We start from the raw sequence: 18,761 nt of genomic DNA on the forward strand, positions 1-18,761 counted from the left end.
CATCATTATCTCACAACAACTAAAAGCGGGAGGGTTGTTTTGCCTATTGGTTTGGTTTTAAATTAAAAAGACACTAGTTTATCCCCTCTTCCCCTACTTAGCTGTAAAGCTGACATATGCTGATGTCTGAGATCTGTTACACTAGGTTAAATTGTTCATTCTTGAATTTGAACGAGGTTCTCCAGAAGGTCTAGCATACAGCCTTTCTCTTTGTGCTGAAAGTGAGAAATGAACTCGAGTGTCTTGGTACCTCTCACCACCGGTGTGAAGCACTGTTGCATGCTTTTGTCATTGGGTCTCACATCATTATGAAGGATGGATACTACTACCTTAATGAATGCATATTTAACACCACCTAACACCCCACATGTGTGGTGATCTGTCAGTCAAAATGGACATGTTGAGTTTACTCTCCTTTACTAGGATAAACACAGTGTTCACATTTAAGAAACTCATAACAGCTGGTTTCTTTTCCTACTTTGCATGCCACATTACCTTTCCCTAATGCAAAACACTCTATCTGGGAATGGTTCTGTACCTCGTGTACCTGTGTAATACATTACTTTTCCTAAGTAGCAACCCCAACACTGACCACAACTCATCCTCTTATTCACTGGACCAGATACAGAGTTGCGTTTGGCTGAGATATGACATATGAAAGCATTGGGTTAGGTTCAGCCAGTGATGGGGTAGACCTCACACCAAGGGTTACAGTTACTTGTTGACATCATGTGATTTTTGCAGTTTGTCACTGCCAAATATATATAAAGTATTATGGCTCTAAATGCCCTACATTTAGATGAAATGTAACATCCTCTAGTTTCTGAAACTTTGTATATTTGGAATTAGCCAAAGCTTTGATTTGACACTGTTGCTGACACAAATACAGGCAGCTGGAGACACCATAGCTGATAGCAAAAGACTCACGGGCACAGTAAGCATAATCAAGGCTTCAAACAAAACCCAGTATTAACCCAAGACATGTTGCTCTGACCGGGCAGATGTAAAGAGGTTAGGCCTCAGTCTTCTTTTTATTAACACCTTGGGAAATTCAACCCTATTGTGTCTCAGAACTCCCTCCCCCTTCTCCTACTGCAGTCACTTTAAATCCCTTCTTGCTTGCACTTCATCACCGTTTGCAGAGCTCGGAGTGGCTTTCAGCAAATAACAAACTGCTCTGCTGCAGTTCCGCCAACCCTGATCTACCTTCCATCCTCTGCTGTGGCATACCACTAAATCCTCTGAGAGCAGCTGCACCCCACTCACAGAAAACACTAGTAATGTACAGTTTCTTTTGTATGCACTGGATGCTGATGGAAAGCTTTACAAGAATACTAATGATGTTTCTTTGGTGGGGGGAAGTGTTGGAAGTGGGGACTAGGGGGGTGTCATCTGTACTGTACAACCTCTGGGATTGGCCATATTTCCTCTGTCCCCTCCTTCGTAATACCATGCCCTTTATAGATCTCTCCTTCCAGCTATTCATCAACGGCACGTATTTGCGGCCAGGCACGTTTGCTCTTCCTTCCAGCTCTGTCAGCACTTTAAGGGTCAGTGAACTGCAGGAAGTCAAATGAATAACACAGCCCCAAACTGAGGCCCCTGAGCCATTCATTGAATGGGTGATGTGCGAAGGAGCTCCACATCAATGACTCTGCCTGTGTATGCTGGTCAGATCATTGAAAAATCTTACTTTTTGGACACCACAGATGAGAAATGCTGAAGCCATTTTTTTTCCCCAAAATGGAAAGTGCAAGCTATTTGGAGGTGTGAGAGGAGGCACAGTGGTGCAGCGGTTGGTAGTGATACCCTGCAAAAAGGTTTAGACCGTGGCTGGAGTGGAGTTTGCATGTTCTCTCTGTACCTGCCTGGGATTACACCAGCTTCCTCCAGCAGTCCAGACAATAGGTACATTTGGCTAATTGATGAATAAATTGACAGCGGGTGTGAAGTCTATAACTTTTTCTCTGATTTTTTCTGACGCAGCATTACAGTTCATTCTTACTGCACTACTCTGTCCCCTTTTTTAGGACCTCAAAGTATGTACCAGCATGTACTCCACTACAAGATAAGAGATGTAGCTGGGAGCAAGATCGCTGAAGGTAATCAATAAAATCTTACAATGCATTCTAACACACACGGTGAAGTTGTCAATTCTATTCGGTTTTAGTTAAAAGCCTGGCAGCTGAGTTATGTACAGTTTGGAGTCAATGGATAGATTTTTTTTTGGGGGGGGGGGTCATAGGCAGAACATGCAAACTTTACACAGAAAAGCCCCAACCCTCAGCCTGCAAGCATGTGGTACTGATAACTACACCAACCTGCTGCCCCAGTTATTTGGTTTTTTATTTTTTGTTTTTTCTATCCCCTAAAGGGTTTAGAAAGGACATATTTAAAATTTTAGAAAAATTCCAGCCAGGTTTAAAAAGCCTGGTTTGCATTTTCACTTGGCACCTGCTGTTTTAGGTGGCTGGTTTCTCATCCATCTGCCTCAGTCTGACACAAATGTCCTTCCAGAAATCCATTCTCTAAAATCAATTTGTGCTTCATTCTTTGATATTAGGTCACCTTCACTGGCCTCCTCTCTGTGGACCAGGGAGTCCTCTCCTGGCCTATTTAAACATAAGCACACACGCACACAAACACACTTACACAACCAATCCATGATTCTCGACTTTGACCTTAAAACGAACCACTTCACCGCATAAAAACATGAGAAATCCATACAGACTTATGTCACCAGATGTTCTATTTTAATACACATGTCACCAGCCCTTTTTTTTTTTTTACCTCCAGTCATTGATCAAAAAAGCTGACCCACATTGCAACACACCTTCACACGCTGTTTCACCAGTGGCCCATCTTACTGACTCATTCAGGCCATTCATTGTGAATCTACAGGGAATGGACCTGATGCCATGCAGAATCGCGCTGTATCCCTCTGGCCTGTTTTTTCCATGCCTGTGGCGTGACATTTCCAACCTATTCATCAGTCAAAGGCTGTGTGTGTTCCATAGCATGTTGAAAGAGCCAAACACATGCAGAGGTAAAAAGATTATTCAAATACGTGAGTTAAGGAATGTTATTTTTCCAACGTGCTACTTTGTTTTGAGGCTTATACTAAAATATTTGTGAATAGTGCAGTAAAGCAGCTGTTTTACTAGCCTAGCCTTGAGCTTTGTCACTAAGGTACAAAAGTAGTGCTAAAGATAGCTAGTAGGTTAAATGAGCCTAAGCCCACCTTTTGTCCAGAGGGCTGGTAATACTAAGAGTTTTATGTAAAGATCAGGTAAATCACTGTGAAAGTCCTCATATTTATGTGATTAATAGAACTGACCAATTATTTTTATATTTATATATCAAGCGGCCTTGCTAACATGAATCTTTCCTGACTTTTGTCCAATGGATAAACATCTGGATTGTGTTTTAAGGGTTTTTTGTATTTGTTTTTTTTTTTTTTTTTAATCATCTTAAAGAGACACTTCGGCAGAGCAAACACAGTATTGACATTATATGCTAGTGGTTAGCAAGTATGTAGCATAACATTTTTTTTAAGTGACATTGCTGGCCTTTTTTGGTTTCCAGTAATGCGTGATATCTTTAGCTGCTAACATTTAATTAGATAACTGGTTAGGTGCTAACTGCTTTGTAATGTTGTACTCTGTTTAATGTACTCTGACAGATAAGGGCTTTCTTGACTTTTTTTTATAAAAAACATTAAAGAATTGCTTTATCAATTATCAGGTCAATTACTATAATTTGTAGGGTAAAATTGCTTCCGCGGGTTTTGTACACACAACCTCTCATGGCCTTAGCACTTAGGTTAATGTATAAAAGTTATTATATCTTGTACTAGATAGTAGTCTATTTTTAACTGCTATGCTCTTTAAATTCTTTTTTCAGTAGAGTGTAGAGTACAGTAAACTCATTGCCATGTTCAAGAAACCAGTCTGAGATGATTTGAGTATTGTACCAGCTGAGCATTGTTCAAACACTGCAGACATTTTGAGTATTGCTGCTAATCACGTCCAGTGTACCTGTCATGTGACTGCTGCTTCCACAAACACACTGGCCCGTCTAGCCCTGACAATGGATCCCTGCCTTCACGTTGTTTACAGCAAATTCTGACCTTACCATTTGACTGTTGCAGCAGAAATAGAGACTCATCAGACCAGGCAACATTTTTCTAGTCTTTATTGTCTAACTTTCATGAGTTTGTGCAAATTGAAGTTTCAGTTCCCTGTTTTTAGCTGACAGGAGTGTTACCCAGAGTGGTCTTCTGCTGTTAAAGCCCATCTTAAAGGTTAGATATTTTTGATTTTCACCCAGAAAATTGCCATTCACTAGTTGATTTCTTGTCAGACCTTAGAGATGGTTGTTTGGGGAAAAATCCCAGCAGATCAGCAGTTTCTGAAATGCTCAGAATAGCCTATCTGACACGAACAACCATGACATGTTCAAAATCAATTAACTCACCTTTCTTCCCCATTCTGATTAACCCAACACTGCAAATGGGCCAGTCATGGTTATATGAAACATTGTACAGTAAATGGTACTATGGGAGAGATCTGATTACTGACCAGCAGAGTGTAAACCAGAATATTTCCCACATCCTTGCATTATATGTTATCTCATTCTATGATTTCCTGTCTTAACCTAATTTCTTACAGTAACTCAGTTTCTTCTGCATCATTCACCTTTCACAGATCCTCCCCAGAAGCTCATCAACAGAAAAATGTTTCTCAGAGATCATCAGTGCATCAAGAGCTTGTATAATTCAGCCATATAAGTTATTCAGGCTGCATGCAAACCTTCTGCAAAGCAAGCGGTGCAGTGTGGGTTTTCAAGCTGAAAGCTGAAGGTCAGAAGTACCTCACTCCTCATCATCATCACCTCCCCTTCCAGACTCCCGTTATCACCTCCATTCTACACACAACATTAAACTGGAAGTCATTCTGTCTGAGCTGCAATGATTACTGAGCTGATAATGTCCCAGAGCCAGAAGGCTCATAAAAAAAACTTAAGAGTGTCTTTACATGGCAATCAGACTCTTATGAACCGTAACACATACACACACAGATATAGAATATGTATATAAAGACATGCAATGAGGTATTCGAAAGCACACATTCAGGCATTAGTGCACTAACCTACACACAAATGCTCACAGACAGGCTCATACACTGCGTATGCACACAGATGAAACATTAAGGGTCTTTATAGTGTTTTGCATATGAGACAGAAGGGAGATTAATCTTTATAGTCTCGCCCACGAGTCCAAAAGCTCATTATGTCACCAGGTGTGGGCTCATCACAGAGAAAAGGCATGAACCAGGAGGCATGTTCAAAGGTTTCTGTTCATCAAAAGTCTTATGCAGTATTAGCACTAACCTGGAGGTAAAGACCTAAAAGATAACAGCACCGTGGAAATTTCACCCAGAGAATAATTAAAGCTACTTTCAGCTGCTCTCTTAACACAGGAGGTTGATTTTGCAGAGTTTTACGTCAGGTGTCCTTCCTGACGCCACCCCAAAGGGGATACCCAGAGAATAATTCCCAGTTCTGTTACACTTCAACAGATACAAACATTAATCAATTCATAGATAGAGGTACAAAAAAAAGTCCTTATCAGTGGCCAGATGTGAAGAGAGAAGAGAAGTCCAGGAGAATCACTTCAACTCATGAATGCATCTTTTCTTTGCAGAGCTTACGGTGGCACACTGAGGAGATCTCAACCACTTTACCTTCTGAATAAAACTAATAATGAATGAGTGTTTTTTTGTATCATTAGCACAGTTTATAGGAAAGGGGGAATTGGCTTTAGAGACCAAACTGGTTTTTGCAGCAGCCAATAAGCATGGTAATGTCATTGCTTTTTTTAACGTGGGAGTCTGTGGAGATTGATTTGCTTTTGCCGTTAGAGGAAATGCAGCTTCTGGCACTTGCACATTGACTTGATTTTTCATCCCTTGCCCATATTTCCTTGCCCATCTCCAAACCATATTTCTTCTCCAGAGAATTCTGAGAAACTGGCAAAAAATATCTTAGTAAGGTGTTGAGCTGCTTCAGTGTTTTAGCACATTTCAATGCTGTTAGAGAAAAGAATTGTCTAGCACGTCAGCCCTGAGACATATTCTTAACTTAACGATAGAAAATTGGCTCATTTTAAAATTTTGTTTCATACTAGAGGGCAATTTAATCCTCATGGAAAAACAGCGCAGCCACATGTTCCTCTTCAGGGCAAAGTCAACTTTATGTGCTGCTTTAGACAAAAGAGACCTGCTGTTTTAAAAGGTAAGGTTTCATCATAAAATGTCTTTATCCTAATTAAAGCCAGAGTCAAAGGCTTGCTCACTATATAAATATACCTTGCAAGGAGTGATAATTAATCTGGATGTATTAAAGAATGGTGGAGAAATAACTGAGAGACACTGCTGTGAGGTCCAATCAGTGTGCAAGTGACAGACTTGAAACTCTTGACCCCTGAGCTGTGATTATGAACCTAGTGGAGCAAATGAAACTGAAGTCATCTTAACAAACCCATTGCTGTACACTACATATTTCTTTGTTTGTTTGTTTCCTTAAAACAATACTGTTTCCACTTAACAAATGTCAGTATTTGTTGCTTTAGCAAACACTTCCACCCTGTGGACAGCCTGGGTAGTTCACACCAACAGCACACCAGCATCTGTGTACTGTGCATGGCTTTTGGCAGCAGACATTAAACAGAAGTTTAATGCTAATTCTCATCAGGTCATTACGAACTAATTAACCACATTTACATTATACATGCAATCTTATCCCAAATAAAAGGGAAAGTAAAAGGTAAATTATGCACCTAACCATAGACTATATATAAAAGATGGACAAATGACATTACACTTTAATTTGCAGAAAATATTTGGTGTCCATACACTATTCATACATATTTGAATAGTGCTGAGGCCTAAAATAACAACTGATTCTGGGGCTCATGTCCTAGAGAGACCAACGAGTGCATTAAGAAGGCGAGAGCTTCATCCAACATAACAGATGTTTGATTCCAGAAATGGGATTGTTACATCATCACTTAACAAGATGATGGGGATTGCTTTACTTTTGAAGACAGCCTCATGTGACTGTTAAAGTGTTGTTACATGTTAGCTTCATTTTTGGCAACAGAGGTTCCCACTTAAACCTAACAGACGGCATTTTTACCACTATAAGCTCTTAAAATGCTTTTCTTTTTTATTGTCTGTGGCATTCAGTGGAGGGTGTTTTCCATTGACCTTCCACTGTCTGAAGCTAGTAACCAGAGTGGAAAGTTAGAACCTTAAGGGCACATCCACACCCTTCACCATCTCTTCACAGGTCACAGATTGAGCCTCATGGGCTTTATTTCCAAATTAAAGGCTCAGCTTTCTCTTCTAGGACTGTGGACATTGGCACTTTATTAGTTGTATGAGGTTAAATATGTTACTATATATTTATTTAGAAATAAATATAGTGTATAGTGGCTGTAGCTCAGGCAGTAGAGCAGGTCATCCACTGATTGGAAAGTTGGTGGTTTGATTCCTGGCTTCCCCCTGGTCTGCATGCCAAACATCATTGGGCAAGATACTAACTCCATGTTGCTCTCCGATGCATCTATTGAAGTGTGGATGCATGTATGAATGTTAGATAGGCACTAACAGCTTAGAAACAGTGCTGGTGTGATTGGGTGAATTAATAAGTTGTATGAAGTGCTTTGAGTGCTCAGATAGAGTAGAAAAGCACTATATAAGAACCAGTCCATTTAACAAGTGTGTGTGTGTGTGTGTGTGTGTGTGTGTGTGTGTGTGTGTGTGTGTGTGTGTAAGCCATGAAAAAGTAGTTAGATTACATTACGAAACCCACCGTCTAGCACGCTTCTTCTGTCTGACCTTACATAGCCAATCATTCTCCTCAAATTAAACACACCCATACAAAGAAAACTACGGTGGCTGGGAAGTGAAAATCGCAACAAATTAAAAAACCGCAACAAATCAAAAACAAACCACAACAAAATACAAAAAGCCCACAACAAATTACAAAAAGCCCACAACAAAATACAAAAAGCCCACAACAAATTACAAAAAGCCCACAACAAAATACAAAAAGCCCACAACAAATTACAAAAAGCCCACAACAAATTACAAAAAGCCCACAACAAAATACAAAAAGCCCACAACAAATTAAAAATCCTTGACGGAAAGGGATTGTCTGAAATACCGGAAGTGACACAAGCGTTATGTCACGAGAGGGGGCGTGGTCAGGGTTTTTGGTTGAGGCGCCACATTTCTGGGCCGAACAAAGCGCTAGCGAAAGAGCGAAAGTACACGGATAACACCAGCTATGGTTCGTACTTGCTGTGCGGTCGGTTGTAAAGTTAGATCGCACAACCGGCAAGGGAATAAGGTTGAAAATGGTTTATCTTTTCATTCTTTCCCCACCTGGAAGCAACATGAGGCAGCTCATGTATCGGATGTTACCAAACGAAGGCGTCTAGCCTGGATAGCAGCTGTGAGATGAGCTGATATCCAGTTCTCTTCCATCTCCAAATATCTGTTGGTGCTCCAGACATTTTCATTCCGGTAAGTTATAGATATGTTCATATCTTTATAGCCTATTAGTTTTATTTTCGATGCACTCTGAGGTCATAGAAAATTAGAAAAAAACATCCTACTGAGTCATTTTGCAGAACTACCTTCTATTTATAGAGTTACTAATTATTTGGCATTATTACAGCAAATGGATGAAACATCGTGACTGAGTTCTAGCGCTACTCAAGGGACCTGCTTCAAACATACCACCATGCCAATCAGATTACTTCTTCCATGTGAGGGTGAAGAGGTGACCCTTCTGGATAAGATGGTGAAGGTTTGCTGCCGTTTTGGTGAACAGTGTGGTAGTAAAACCAGGGGAAAATGAAACTTGCTCCTGTTAAATATTCTTTAGTCTTGTGCTGTATAAATAGCGGTAATTTTTCAGAACATAAATTGAAGTAATTGATAGTAAATAAAGTAACGTTAGTAGTGGGTGATATCGTGTAAATGCTGTCATGATTTTGTGTAAACATTTTGTCCTTTATAAACTATGACATGGATTCTACATTGTAACTGATGTGATGTTCTGTAAGGTGGTTTTAATAAAAAAAAAGAGCAAAACTTAGTTTGTTTCTTTATTCAACTTTTGAACAGTGGTACTCAGTCAGTACATATTCAGTAAATGCAAATTATTTACACGGCAGTGCACTTCAGGCATAAATCTAGACCCTTATATAAAACATTATGGGTCATTCCCACAACCCACAGCTTTACTGTGTTCCAGCAAAGATTCCAATAGCAGTGACAACTCCTCCACAGTAGCAGGTGGGATTTTTCTTTTTTGAGGACGGCTCCTTTTACCTGTCAATACGGATGGTCTGTTTATGTTTTGATTGAGAGCAGTTTTTGGGCAGCTGAAGAGGAGAAGTCTATCTTATGGCCAACCTCTGGCTGTATCTTGGTCATATTACCCAGAAAACCCCAGTATGCAGGTTCATCTGTAACAGTCCTTGTGCCACAGATCTGCACTGTTGCTTCTACATTAAACAGAAGAGCAGCGCCATGGATGCAGGTCTCCAGGACTCCGGCCATACAGGTGCAGTGGGCGGCTTCAACCTTCCTTGTGATGCTCACAATGACCCAATGCTGGTTCATTCAGTCTTTGAGAGTGCAGTACCTGAAACATACAAAGTTAATTTAAAGACAAGGACTCTAATGAGCCAAGGCCGACATAAATTTGTTTTATCTACTTTCAAATCCATTTTATCATAAATGTAACAAAGTATTTAGAAAGTTAGCACATACATGTAATTTTCCATTTTTTTATGTATCCATCTATAGAACGCTGCATGTTATATTCCAAATCTGCCTGTTCTCTTTCAGAAACCTGCCTTCAGAAAATGAACCTAAAGTATGTAATGCAAGGATGTCATCACTTTCAAGATGGAGAAAGCATAAAGTTTGACTTTAGGTGACAATTATGGACACGTAATATGATAAGGAGATTCTGCAGGTCATTAATCAATGTATTATAGTAAAAAAAATATTTTTTGTGACACAGGACACAAACATGGAAGCAAGATATATAATTAGGATTATTTATAATAAATATGAATAAATAATTGCAATTTCTTTAACCATTGAGAATAACTAAATCCTTCAGGACAATGTCACATCAATGCACTGAACTCACTATGGCTACGTTCACACTGCAGGTCTTAATGCTCAATTCCGATTTTTTTTTTTTTAATTTAAATCTGATTTTGTGTCTGCTTGTTCACACTACAAATAAAATGTGACAGCAAACGCAGTCCTTTGTGAACCCTCAAAGTGGCCCGCATGCGCAAAAGAAGACGTCACACACAACGCGCTCTGTTTAGACCAAACAGTATTGTTTGACTGATGGCCCTTAATATAAAGACTTGTTTCAGACTTTACGTTGTCCAATTTTGCTTTATTTTGTTATTTACATATGGCCTAATAATGATCCTTATTGTTGTTTTAGAGAGGAGCGGTGCTTCAAAGGATAGTTGCAGATTTCTGTCAGAATCTGCAGATTATACAGTACAAATAAAATGTTCACGTTGTCTTCCCAACAGTTTCACTAACATCTGCACGGGATGCACACGAAGCGCTCATGTGTTCTCAATGTCTTCTCCAGCGCTGATAATTGGCATATGTTTTGTGTCAGTGAAATAAAAGACGGATTTAATGCGACATGACCATTCAAACAGCAGTTGCTTTCTAAAACATCAGATATGTATCGGATTAAGTACCACATACGAAAGTGACCCAGATCGGATTTGAAAATATCGGATTTGTGCTGTTTTTACACCGTCATACCATGATTGGATATGGGTCGCATACGGTCAAAAAAGTCGGATTTGATGCGTTTTCGCGTGCAGTGTGAACGTAGCCAGAGCCTCCACGTGTTCTCACTCTAATTTGCACCTCATGAATGAATTTATGATTGCACTAATTTGAATGTTCGGGAGGAAATCAAACGCATTTTACTCACAGTGCCCTACAAACGTCACTGCTGTTTAGTTTTCTGTCTTCATTTATGTTGGAAGTGATAGCAGAGTTGTACGTTTGAATTTGTTTCCAAAATCCCTCATTTAGATGGAAGCTAGCGAGCTAACTTCCTGCTAATTTCTAACTCTGTTAAATGTCATATATTCCGTTTCGTTTTCATGGATGCCTGGATGTTAAACTCAATTGTTACACATGGTAGAGCAGAACGCTGATCATTTTATTACAGATGAAAGACTTTAGACAGTTTTTCAACTCTCAGTGATGCCACAGTGATCCTGTGATTTATGGACCTGCAGCAGCGTTTGAGCCCATGCTAGTGACGTCAGACTTAAAGACCGGATAAAGAGTGATATGAACATATCTATAACTTACGGGAATGAAAATGTCTGGAGCACACCAACAGATATTTGGAGATGGAAGAGAACTGGATATCAGCTCATCTCACAGCTGCTATCCAGACTAGACGCATTCGTTTGGTAACATCCGATACATGAGCTGCCTCATGTTGCTTCCAGGTGGGGAAAGAATGAAAAGATAAACCATTTTCAACCTTATTCCCTTGCCGGTCGTGCGATCTAACTTTACAACCGACCGCACAGCAAGTACGAACCATAGCTGGTGTTATCCGTGTACTTTCGCTCTTTCGCTAGCGCTTTGTTCGGCCCAGAAATGTGGCGCCTCAACCAGAAACCCTGACCACGCCCCCTCTCGTGACATAACGCTTGTGTCACTTCCGGTATTTCAGACAATCCCTTTCCGTCAAGGATTTTTAATTTGTTGTGGGCTTTTTGTAATTTGTTGTGGGCTTTTTGTAATTTGTTGTGGGCTTTTTGTATTTTGTTGTGGGCTTTTTGTAATTTGTTGTGGGCTTTTTGTATTTTGTTGTGGGCTTTTTGTATTTTGTTGTGGTTTGTTTTTTATTTGTTGCGGTTTTTTAATTTGTTGCGATTTGCACTTCCCAGCCACCGTAGAAAACAGATCAGTGATACATAATTCATTCTCATCAAGCCTTTTGTTTATATTCTGATGTTGGGGAGCGAAGGTGAGGGCAGATGGAGCGTGTTTTTAAAACCCTGAAAGGAGCCACTCAATCTTTCATGATCTTTTGATGTGTTTGCACGGTGTGTTCATATCAGCTTAGCACTAAAAATAAAGCCAATGAATGACTATGCAGTCCTGAGAGGCAGGAGAAAACAAGCGTGTCTTTCACAACACCTCAAAGGGAAGCTTTGCTTTGGTCCATTAATTGGAATTATTTGTATTATGTTTCAACACTGATTATGCTGGAAAGCCTCGCTTCAAACACTCACAATTAACATGGTCAAGAGCTCACAGGATGGTAGAAAGTGCTCGAGCAATCAACATAAAAGCAGCGTGTTTGTTAGATCTTCACTTGGAAAGAATTAAAGAGGAGTATGAGTTAAGATTCTGGTTTATGTAATCGAGAGCTTCAAAGCAGAAATAAAATGACCCATACTGTATGTCTTTGCATGTCAGTCATAAATGGCAGAAATGAACAGTGAGGGCAAGATTCACTACTGCTATTGAAATTTAGTAAATTTTGGTCATTCCAAGTTTCAGAAAAAAGAACTGTCAAGTGTTGCTGAATGTGGATGTGAATTCCCCACCTGATCTGCTCGTTCATAACATCTAGTTTCAAAACACCAAGATGGCAAGAGTTCAAAAGCACCATGGTTTACAATGAGACCAATTGGAGCCTTACAGACACGCTATATCCAACTTTTATCTATATTCTGTACTGTTAATAATCACAACCACTAGATTATCAACATGAACAAATCGTGTTTTTAAGGACACATTATGACTAGACGATAACCTTTATTGTAACCCCTTAAGGTACAAAGTAGGATTTGATCTTATCCATGTAACTTCAGGGTTAACTCCTATTTTGAAGTCTGGAAAATAACCTCCTCCAGAGCAGGGTATGTCCCAACACAAACATGTATTATTTGTAGAGGATACATTTTCCCTGCTGTTTTGTGAATGCCTTTTCAGGTTCAGGTGAGGTCTGTGTGACAATCATTTATATTCAGCTAATAAGTAATTCATCACGTTTTATAACTTGTGTCTGGTTTGCCTACAAGGCAATACACAATACACACCCCTCGTCCAAAGGCAGCCTGTCACAACGCGCTCCATCCGGAGATGGACCCCAGAAAAGGAGGATGCTCTGAGGGACTGTTATGACACCACAGACTGGGATGTGCTCCTGAGCCCACATGGTGAGGACATAGAGGGGGCGACACACTGTCTTACAGACTACCTCAACTTTTGTGTGGACACAGTCGCCCCTGCTAAGACGGTACGGTGTTATCCTAATAACAAACCGTGGGTAACACAGGAAGTCAAAGCTGTCCTCAACATGAAGAAGAAGGCTTTCAGGAGCAAAGTGAAGGAGGAGATGAAAGCAGCACAGCGGGAGGTGAAACGCTGCCTGAGGGAAGCAAAGGACACCTACAGGAGGAAGGTGGAGCAGAAGTTGGAGAGGAACAATATGAGGGAGGTCTGGAATGGTGTGAAAACCATCACAGGCCACAACACCAAGAAAAGCACAGTGGGGGGGACTGTGGAGAAGGCAAACGAACTCAACAACTTCTTCAACAGGTTTGACCAGCCCACAACCCCCCCCCACCCTCACCCTCACCTTCACTACAGAGTCCTCTCCCCACTCTCCTGCCTCCCTCGCTTCCCCCCCTTCCTGACACCATGACACCCCCCTCCTCCAATCCCTCTCTCAGCAGCAAGACATCTCCCCCCCTCCCCTCCTCCCAAACATCTCCCAGTGTCACAGTGGATCAGGTCAGGAGGCAACTGAGGAAGCTTCGCCCCAGAAAGGCAGCAGGCCCAGACAAGGTGTGTCCTAGGATGCTTAAGGCGTGTGCTGCTGAACTTGGGGAGCCGCTACAACGAGTCTTCAACCTCAGTCTGCGACTGGGGAGAGTGCCCGCCCCCTGGAAGACATCCTGCATCGTCCCGGTCCCCAAAAAGAACCGGCCCAATGAGCTGAATGACTTCCGACCGGTGGCACTGACGTCACATCTTATGAAGACTCTAGAGCGGCTCTTCCTCAACCTCCTCCGACCACAGGTACAACATGCCCAGGACCCACTACAGTTTGCATACAAGGCGGGTGTCGGAGTGGAGGATGCCATCCTGTACCTCCTACACAGAGCCCACTCACACCTGGATGGGGGAAAAGGCACGGTCAGGATCCTGTTTCTTGACTTTTCCAGTGCCTTTAATACCATCCGGCCCTGTATGCTTCAGGAAAAACTGAACAGGATGGAGGTGGACCCCTGCCTGGTGGCTTGGATCTCCGACTACCTCACCGACAGACCACAGTACGTCAGGCTGAAGGATATCATGTCTGACACTGTGGTCAGCAGCACAGGAGCACCACAGGGAACTGTGCTGTCCCCTCTTCTCTTCACCCTGTACACCTCTGACTTCTGCTACAACTCTGAATTATGCCACATTCAGAAGTTTGCAGACGACACAGCCATCATGGGGTGTATCTGGGATGATCAGGAAGAGGAGTACAGAAGTCTGGTGAGGAACTTTGTCGCATGGAGTCACACAAACCACCTGCAACTCAACACCTCAAAGACTAAGGAACTGGTTGTGGACTTCGGGAGGTCCAGAGAAGGTCCACTGCCGGTTCAGATAGAGGGGGAGGAGGTGGAGGTGGTCAACAAGTACAAGTACCTCGGGCTGTGGGTGGACAATAAACTGGACTGGTCATGCAACACAGAGCACCTGTATAAAAAAGCCCAAAGCCGACTGTACTTCCTCAGGAGGCTGAGGTCTTTTAACATCTGCAGGAAGCTCCTGAGGATGTTTTACCAGTCAGTGGTTGCTGGAGTACTTTTCTATGCTGTGGTGTGCTGGGGGAGCAGCACAGCAAAGAGGGACTCATCCAGGCTGGAGAAACTGATCAGGAAGGGCTCTGTGGTCGGCATGAAGCTGGACACTCTGGTGACAGTGGCAGAGAAAAGGACATTAAAGAAACTGATGGACATTATGAACAATGCTGGGCATCCTCTGCACACGGCCATAAACAATCAGAAGAGTCTGTTCAGTGACAGGTTGCTTCTCCCCAAGACAAGAACTAACAGACTTAAAAACTCCTTTGTCCCACACGCCATCAGACTGTTTAACTCCTCTCTGGAGGGGAGAGGGAGGGGAAACAGGAGGACAAAGGAGGGGGGAACAACTAAGCTGTAGTGCCTCTTCACCTCACTGTACAATACCTTGTGCAATACTTTTTGTAAATAGTCAACAGTGCAATAGACTCAATACTTGAAATGTGCAATTCACTTGTATTTTTATTTTTTATTCCTATTTATTCTATTTATCCCCTTTGTATATTTTATTTATATTTGTCTCTGTATTTATATGTGTGTGTGTGTGTGTGTGTGTGTGTGTGTGTGTGTGTGTGTGTGTGTGTGTGTGTGTGTGTGTGTATATATATATATAACAATTCTGTAACTGTAACTTCGGTCGTTGCTGTGCTTTTTTTGGAAGTCGAATTTCCCAGAGGAACCCACCCGAGGGATTAATAAAGTTCTATCTTATCTTATCTTATCTCTTATCTTAAGGCCTTCAAACTTAGAACCCTTTTGCCTCGACTTCACTGCTCCTGTACTTGCTGCACTCTGACAGTGTAATCTGCAAAGGAACATTAATGGGGGAAAACCATTCAGGCTTTGCAACAGCCAGGGGAAACTTGGACAGTGACTTCATTCCACTTTTCAAGGCTAGACGGATACTGTTTTACATCATATTCCCATTAAAGGCTCCCCTCTGGTTCCTGTTCCAGCTGACTCATCGGTGTTGCATTTATCAGTCTATCCTCGTACCAGGCTCCTCTGTTCAACAAATAAACTACAGGCTGTTCTCAGCATGTGACAGTGGCCATCAGAAGACATTTATCAGAAAGTTAGTCCAAGAATACACCGCACATCACAGATGCATAGCAACACAGGGCATTAGAGGAAGAGTTTGTTTCTTTTTTCCTATTGTTTTTCTTTGCCTATAAAGTATTAAAAAGTCTATCTTCAACAACAGGGAAAACAAAGATGCACAAGGATACATGCAAAACACACAGTCACACAGAATTGCTTATATATCTCTATGTGAAACTAAGAACAGCCTTTGTTTCCATGGAAATTAAGTGGGTAAGTAGCAGCCAGGTCCTTCTAATCAAATGCACTTGATGAATTGAACGTGAGCAAGTGTGAGCACCTCTGTGAAAGCAGTTTTGTTTTGACGGTTTGGTTTGGACTATTCAGCTGTGTGTTGACACACATTCATCCCAGGAGTGGATGTCCCAGCAAACTGACCTCAGATCAGCTTCTAGAGTAATGTTTTGTAAGTTATAGGACTGTTGTTGGCAGTGGTGTCAGAGTATGGTGACTTCCAACTCTAGAGGGTGGGAACTCTTGTGAATTTTGTTATTCTACAATCTATCGATACAGGGCGTGTTTAGCTTTTCACAGGACTAAACAACTACAAATACCAGTCCAGGACTGAATCAGGCAATAATTGGGATGTCACAGCACCTTGAGCTTTATTAGAATTCTGTACTTAAGACGGCTAAAATCAAATGTGGGCTTTTTCTTCTAAACTGAGCTGATTTTAGGTCCATTCATTGAGTTCTAGCTCATGTGCACCCTCTGCTGCATCCCCATCAGAACTGCAGCCAACCTCTTCACACTTTTCATTAAAGGAAAGTGAAACAGCTCTGCTAGATCAGCCTCATCATCCTTCCTTATAGAGTATGACAGAATCTCCCTTCAATAAAGGCATTGCTTCATGTACATACACGGAGAGGCGGAGCAAATGAGAGGGACCACAAGACACAAGTAAAGTTTATTTTCCATGTTTATTTAAGTAGTTCAAATGAAAATGGTTCCATTTGTTTCCCATACTGGAAGGATCAATCAGAAACTTCTGAAAGCAGATGAATATTTATACTTTCAAATCTAGAAAGCTATACTGCTAAACAAGAAATAAAAGTTTTATTTTTCATCAAAAAAAAGGCAGAAAATATATTTTTTAAAGGATAAGAAACCAAAAGAGTTGGTAGTGTAGCTGCCTAAAAGTTTTTGAGACCACACACAAAACCAGAACAGATTAAACTGAAAAGATTATGGACCCTGTCAAACCCCATAAAAGGTGCCAGATTTAAAAAATAAAATGAGAAAAGCTTGACTATTTACATACACACATTCAGCTCAGAGTAACTGCACAAAATAACAACAAAATAGGAATTTTTTGTTTTGTAAAATCACCTGACAATCCAGAAGCTTAAAAAAAGTCTTGTTGCTAGAAAAAGGGGATATGTTTGAAGTTTTCGGTATACGATAAAAAGAACTTTTTCATGAAAATAAATATCTTAGACTCATACTGACTCGTAAGCGTGCCTATAAATTGTTAACATGAAACCAACTCTCAAAATCAAACCTAAAATCATGTTTCCACGGCTATTTTTGATCCTCGTTGTGTATGAAGTTATGTCACTATTGAAAGCCTAATAGAGAGCAGAGCTTTCTCATTTCCTACTGGAACGACAAAGGCAGAGTAGACAAGAGGAAAATATATCAACAGGCCTGATTTGGTCTGCGCCGTCGGTTACAAACAAATCACAAACACCAGAGTCGAGTGGGAGGAGAGGGCCCTTTTAGTCAAGACCAATAACAGTACAAGTTGAACTAATAATCATGTGAACACTGCTGGGTCAAATCAAAGTGTCCATGGCAAGTCGGGAACATCCACTGCCCTGAAAAAACATCTAGATCTGAATGTCTGCAGCACCTCAGAGGAGAAGAGTTGATGCCACAAAAACTTCCATATTTTTTTTTAATTTTTATTTTTTTAATTCACATCTGTCCTGCTTCCTGTCCAGACAGTGAGCAATAGTAATCCCACAGTCTGCGGTCCTAATGCTGGGCTTCCCTGATCCGCTGCTCAGCTCGTATCCACGTCAGATTTGGGAGGAAGTTCCAGGGTCTCAGCAACCTCTCCTAAATCATCCAACAGCTCTGTGAATGCTGGCCGTCGGAAGGACTCCACCTTAGATTGGGAGAGAGGAAATTAAGAAAAACAGGTGAGTTTCACAACTTATAAGAAAACCTTGGTGGAAAGTACAGAGGCCCTAATATTCACAGCTTAGTATTAAGAACTGTCATGTCTGACACTTGGAGGCTTTTTGCTGATGTGATTGTTGTAGCGATCACAAGGTTTCCTAAAAGAAGAGACTGGAGGGCAAACTCGAGCAGAGCAAAATAAGTGGACTGAAGAAATCACTGGTTACAGACAGCCAGGGTGCAGCCTGGAGGCAGCAAATGAGCTGAAAGTTTCTTTAACATGTCGAGTTTCAGCCCTCTGCTGCCTCTAGCACCACACACCACAGCCTCAGTACAAAAAGGATGACTTTTTGGAGTGGTCAGGGAGGAATCGCCGGCTTCAAAAGAAAGAGGATGGCTGAATGAGTGGTGTCTGTGCTGGGGCAGGAAGTTGATGTGGTGGAGGAGTATGAGCACCTGGCTGTCCACACTGACAACAAATTGATCAACAGGAATAATCTCATTCCCAAACCAGTGAGAGTTGTAAAAGCCTGCTAACAAAATCAAGCTTGCCAGCGAAATGATAGAGAGCACA

At 41.3% G+C, this 18,761-nt stretch overlaps 1 protein-coding gene and 2 long non-coding RNA genes across 6 annotated transcripts in view; 1 reads left to right on the plus strand and 2 right to left on the minus strand.

Moving 5' to 3' along the window:
* Positions 1-1,555: 1,555 nt before the first annotated feature.
* On the plus strand, positions 1,556-5,883 carry LOC146657096 (uncharacterized). Of its 3 annotated transcripts, XR_014914017.1 has the most exons (6): positions 1,556-1,908; positions 2,031-2,102; positions 2,902-3,046; positions 4,251-4,303; positions 4,707-4,861; positions 5,705-5,883. It is a non-coding gene; the product is annotated as an uncharacterized LOC146657096 (long non-coding RNA). The 3 variants fall into 3 exon arrangements; XR_014914016.1 differs by having other exon boundaries at positions 4,707-5,883; XR_014914018.1 differs by lacking the exon at positions 4,251-4,303 and having other exon boundaries at positions 4,707-5,883.
* A 3,282-nt stretch (positions 5,884-9,165) lies between these two features.
* On the minus strand, positions 9,166-12,360 carry LOC146657097 (uncharacterized). The gene is made up of 2 exons (XR_014914015.1): positions 11,451-12,360; positions 9,166-9,720 (listed from the first exon to the last, which is right to left on the minus strand). It is a non-coding gene; the product is annotated as an uncharacterized LOC146657097 (long non-coding RNA).
* A 4,604-nt stretch (positions 12,361-16,964) lies between these two features.
* Positions 16,965-18,761, minus strand: part of LOC146657098 (dual specificity testis-specific protein kinase 1) — a 31,875-nt gene continuing 30,078 nt past the window's right edge. For both annotated transcript variants that reach the window (XM_085424915.1, XM_085424916.1), the window contains one exon: positions 16,965-18,173. In XM_085424915.1, the coding sequence (XP_085281041.1) occupies positions 18,069-18,173 (105 nt within the window). In that variant the 3' untranslated portion in view covers positions 16,965-18,068. The remainder of the gene's footprint in view (positions 18,174-18,761) is intronic.

The sequence above is a fragment of the Rhamphochromis longiceps genome, linkage group LG12 (genome assembly GCF_057381845.1).
Source record: "Rhamphochromis longiceps isolate RC_006_pf linkage group LG12, R_longiceps_female_GT1.1, whole genome shotgun sequence".
Classification (NCBI taxonomy): Eukaryota; Metazoa; Chordata; class Actinopteri; order Cichliformes; family Cichlidae; genus Rhamphochromis; species Rhamphochromis longiceps.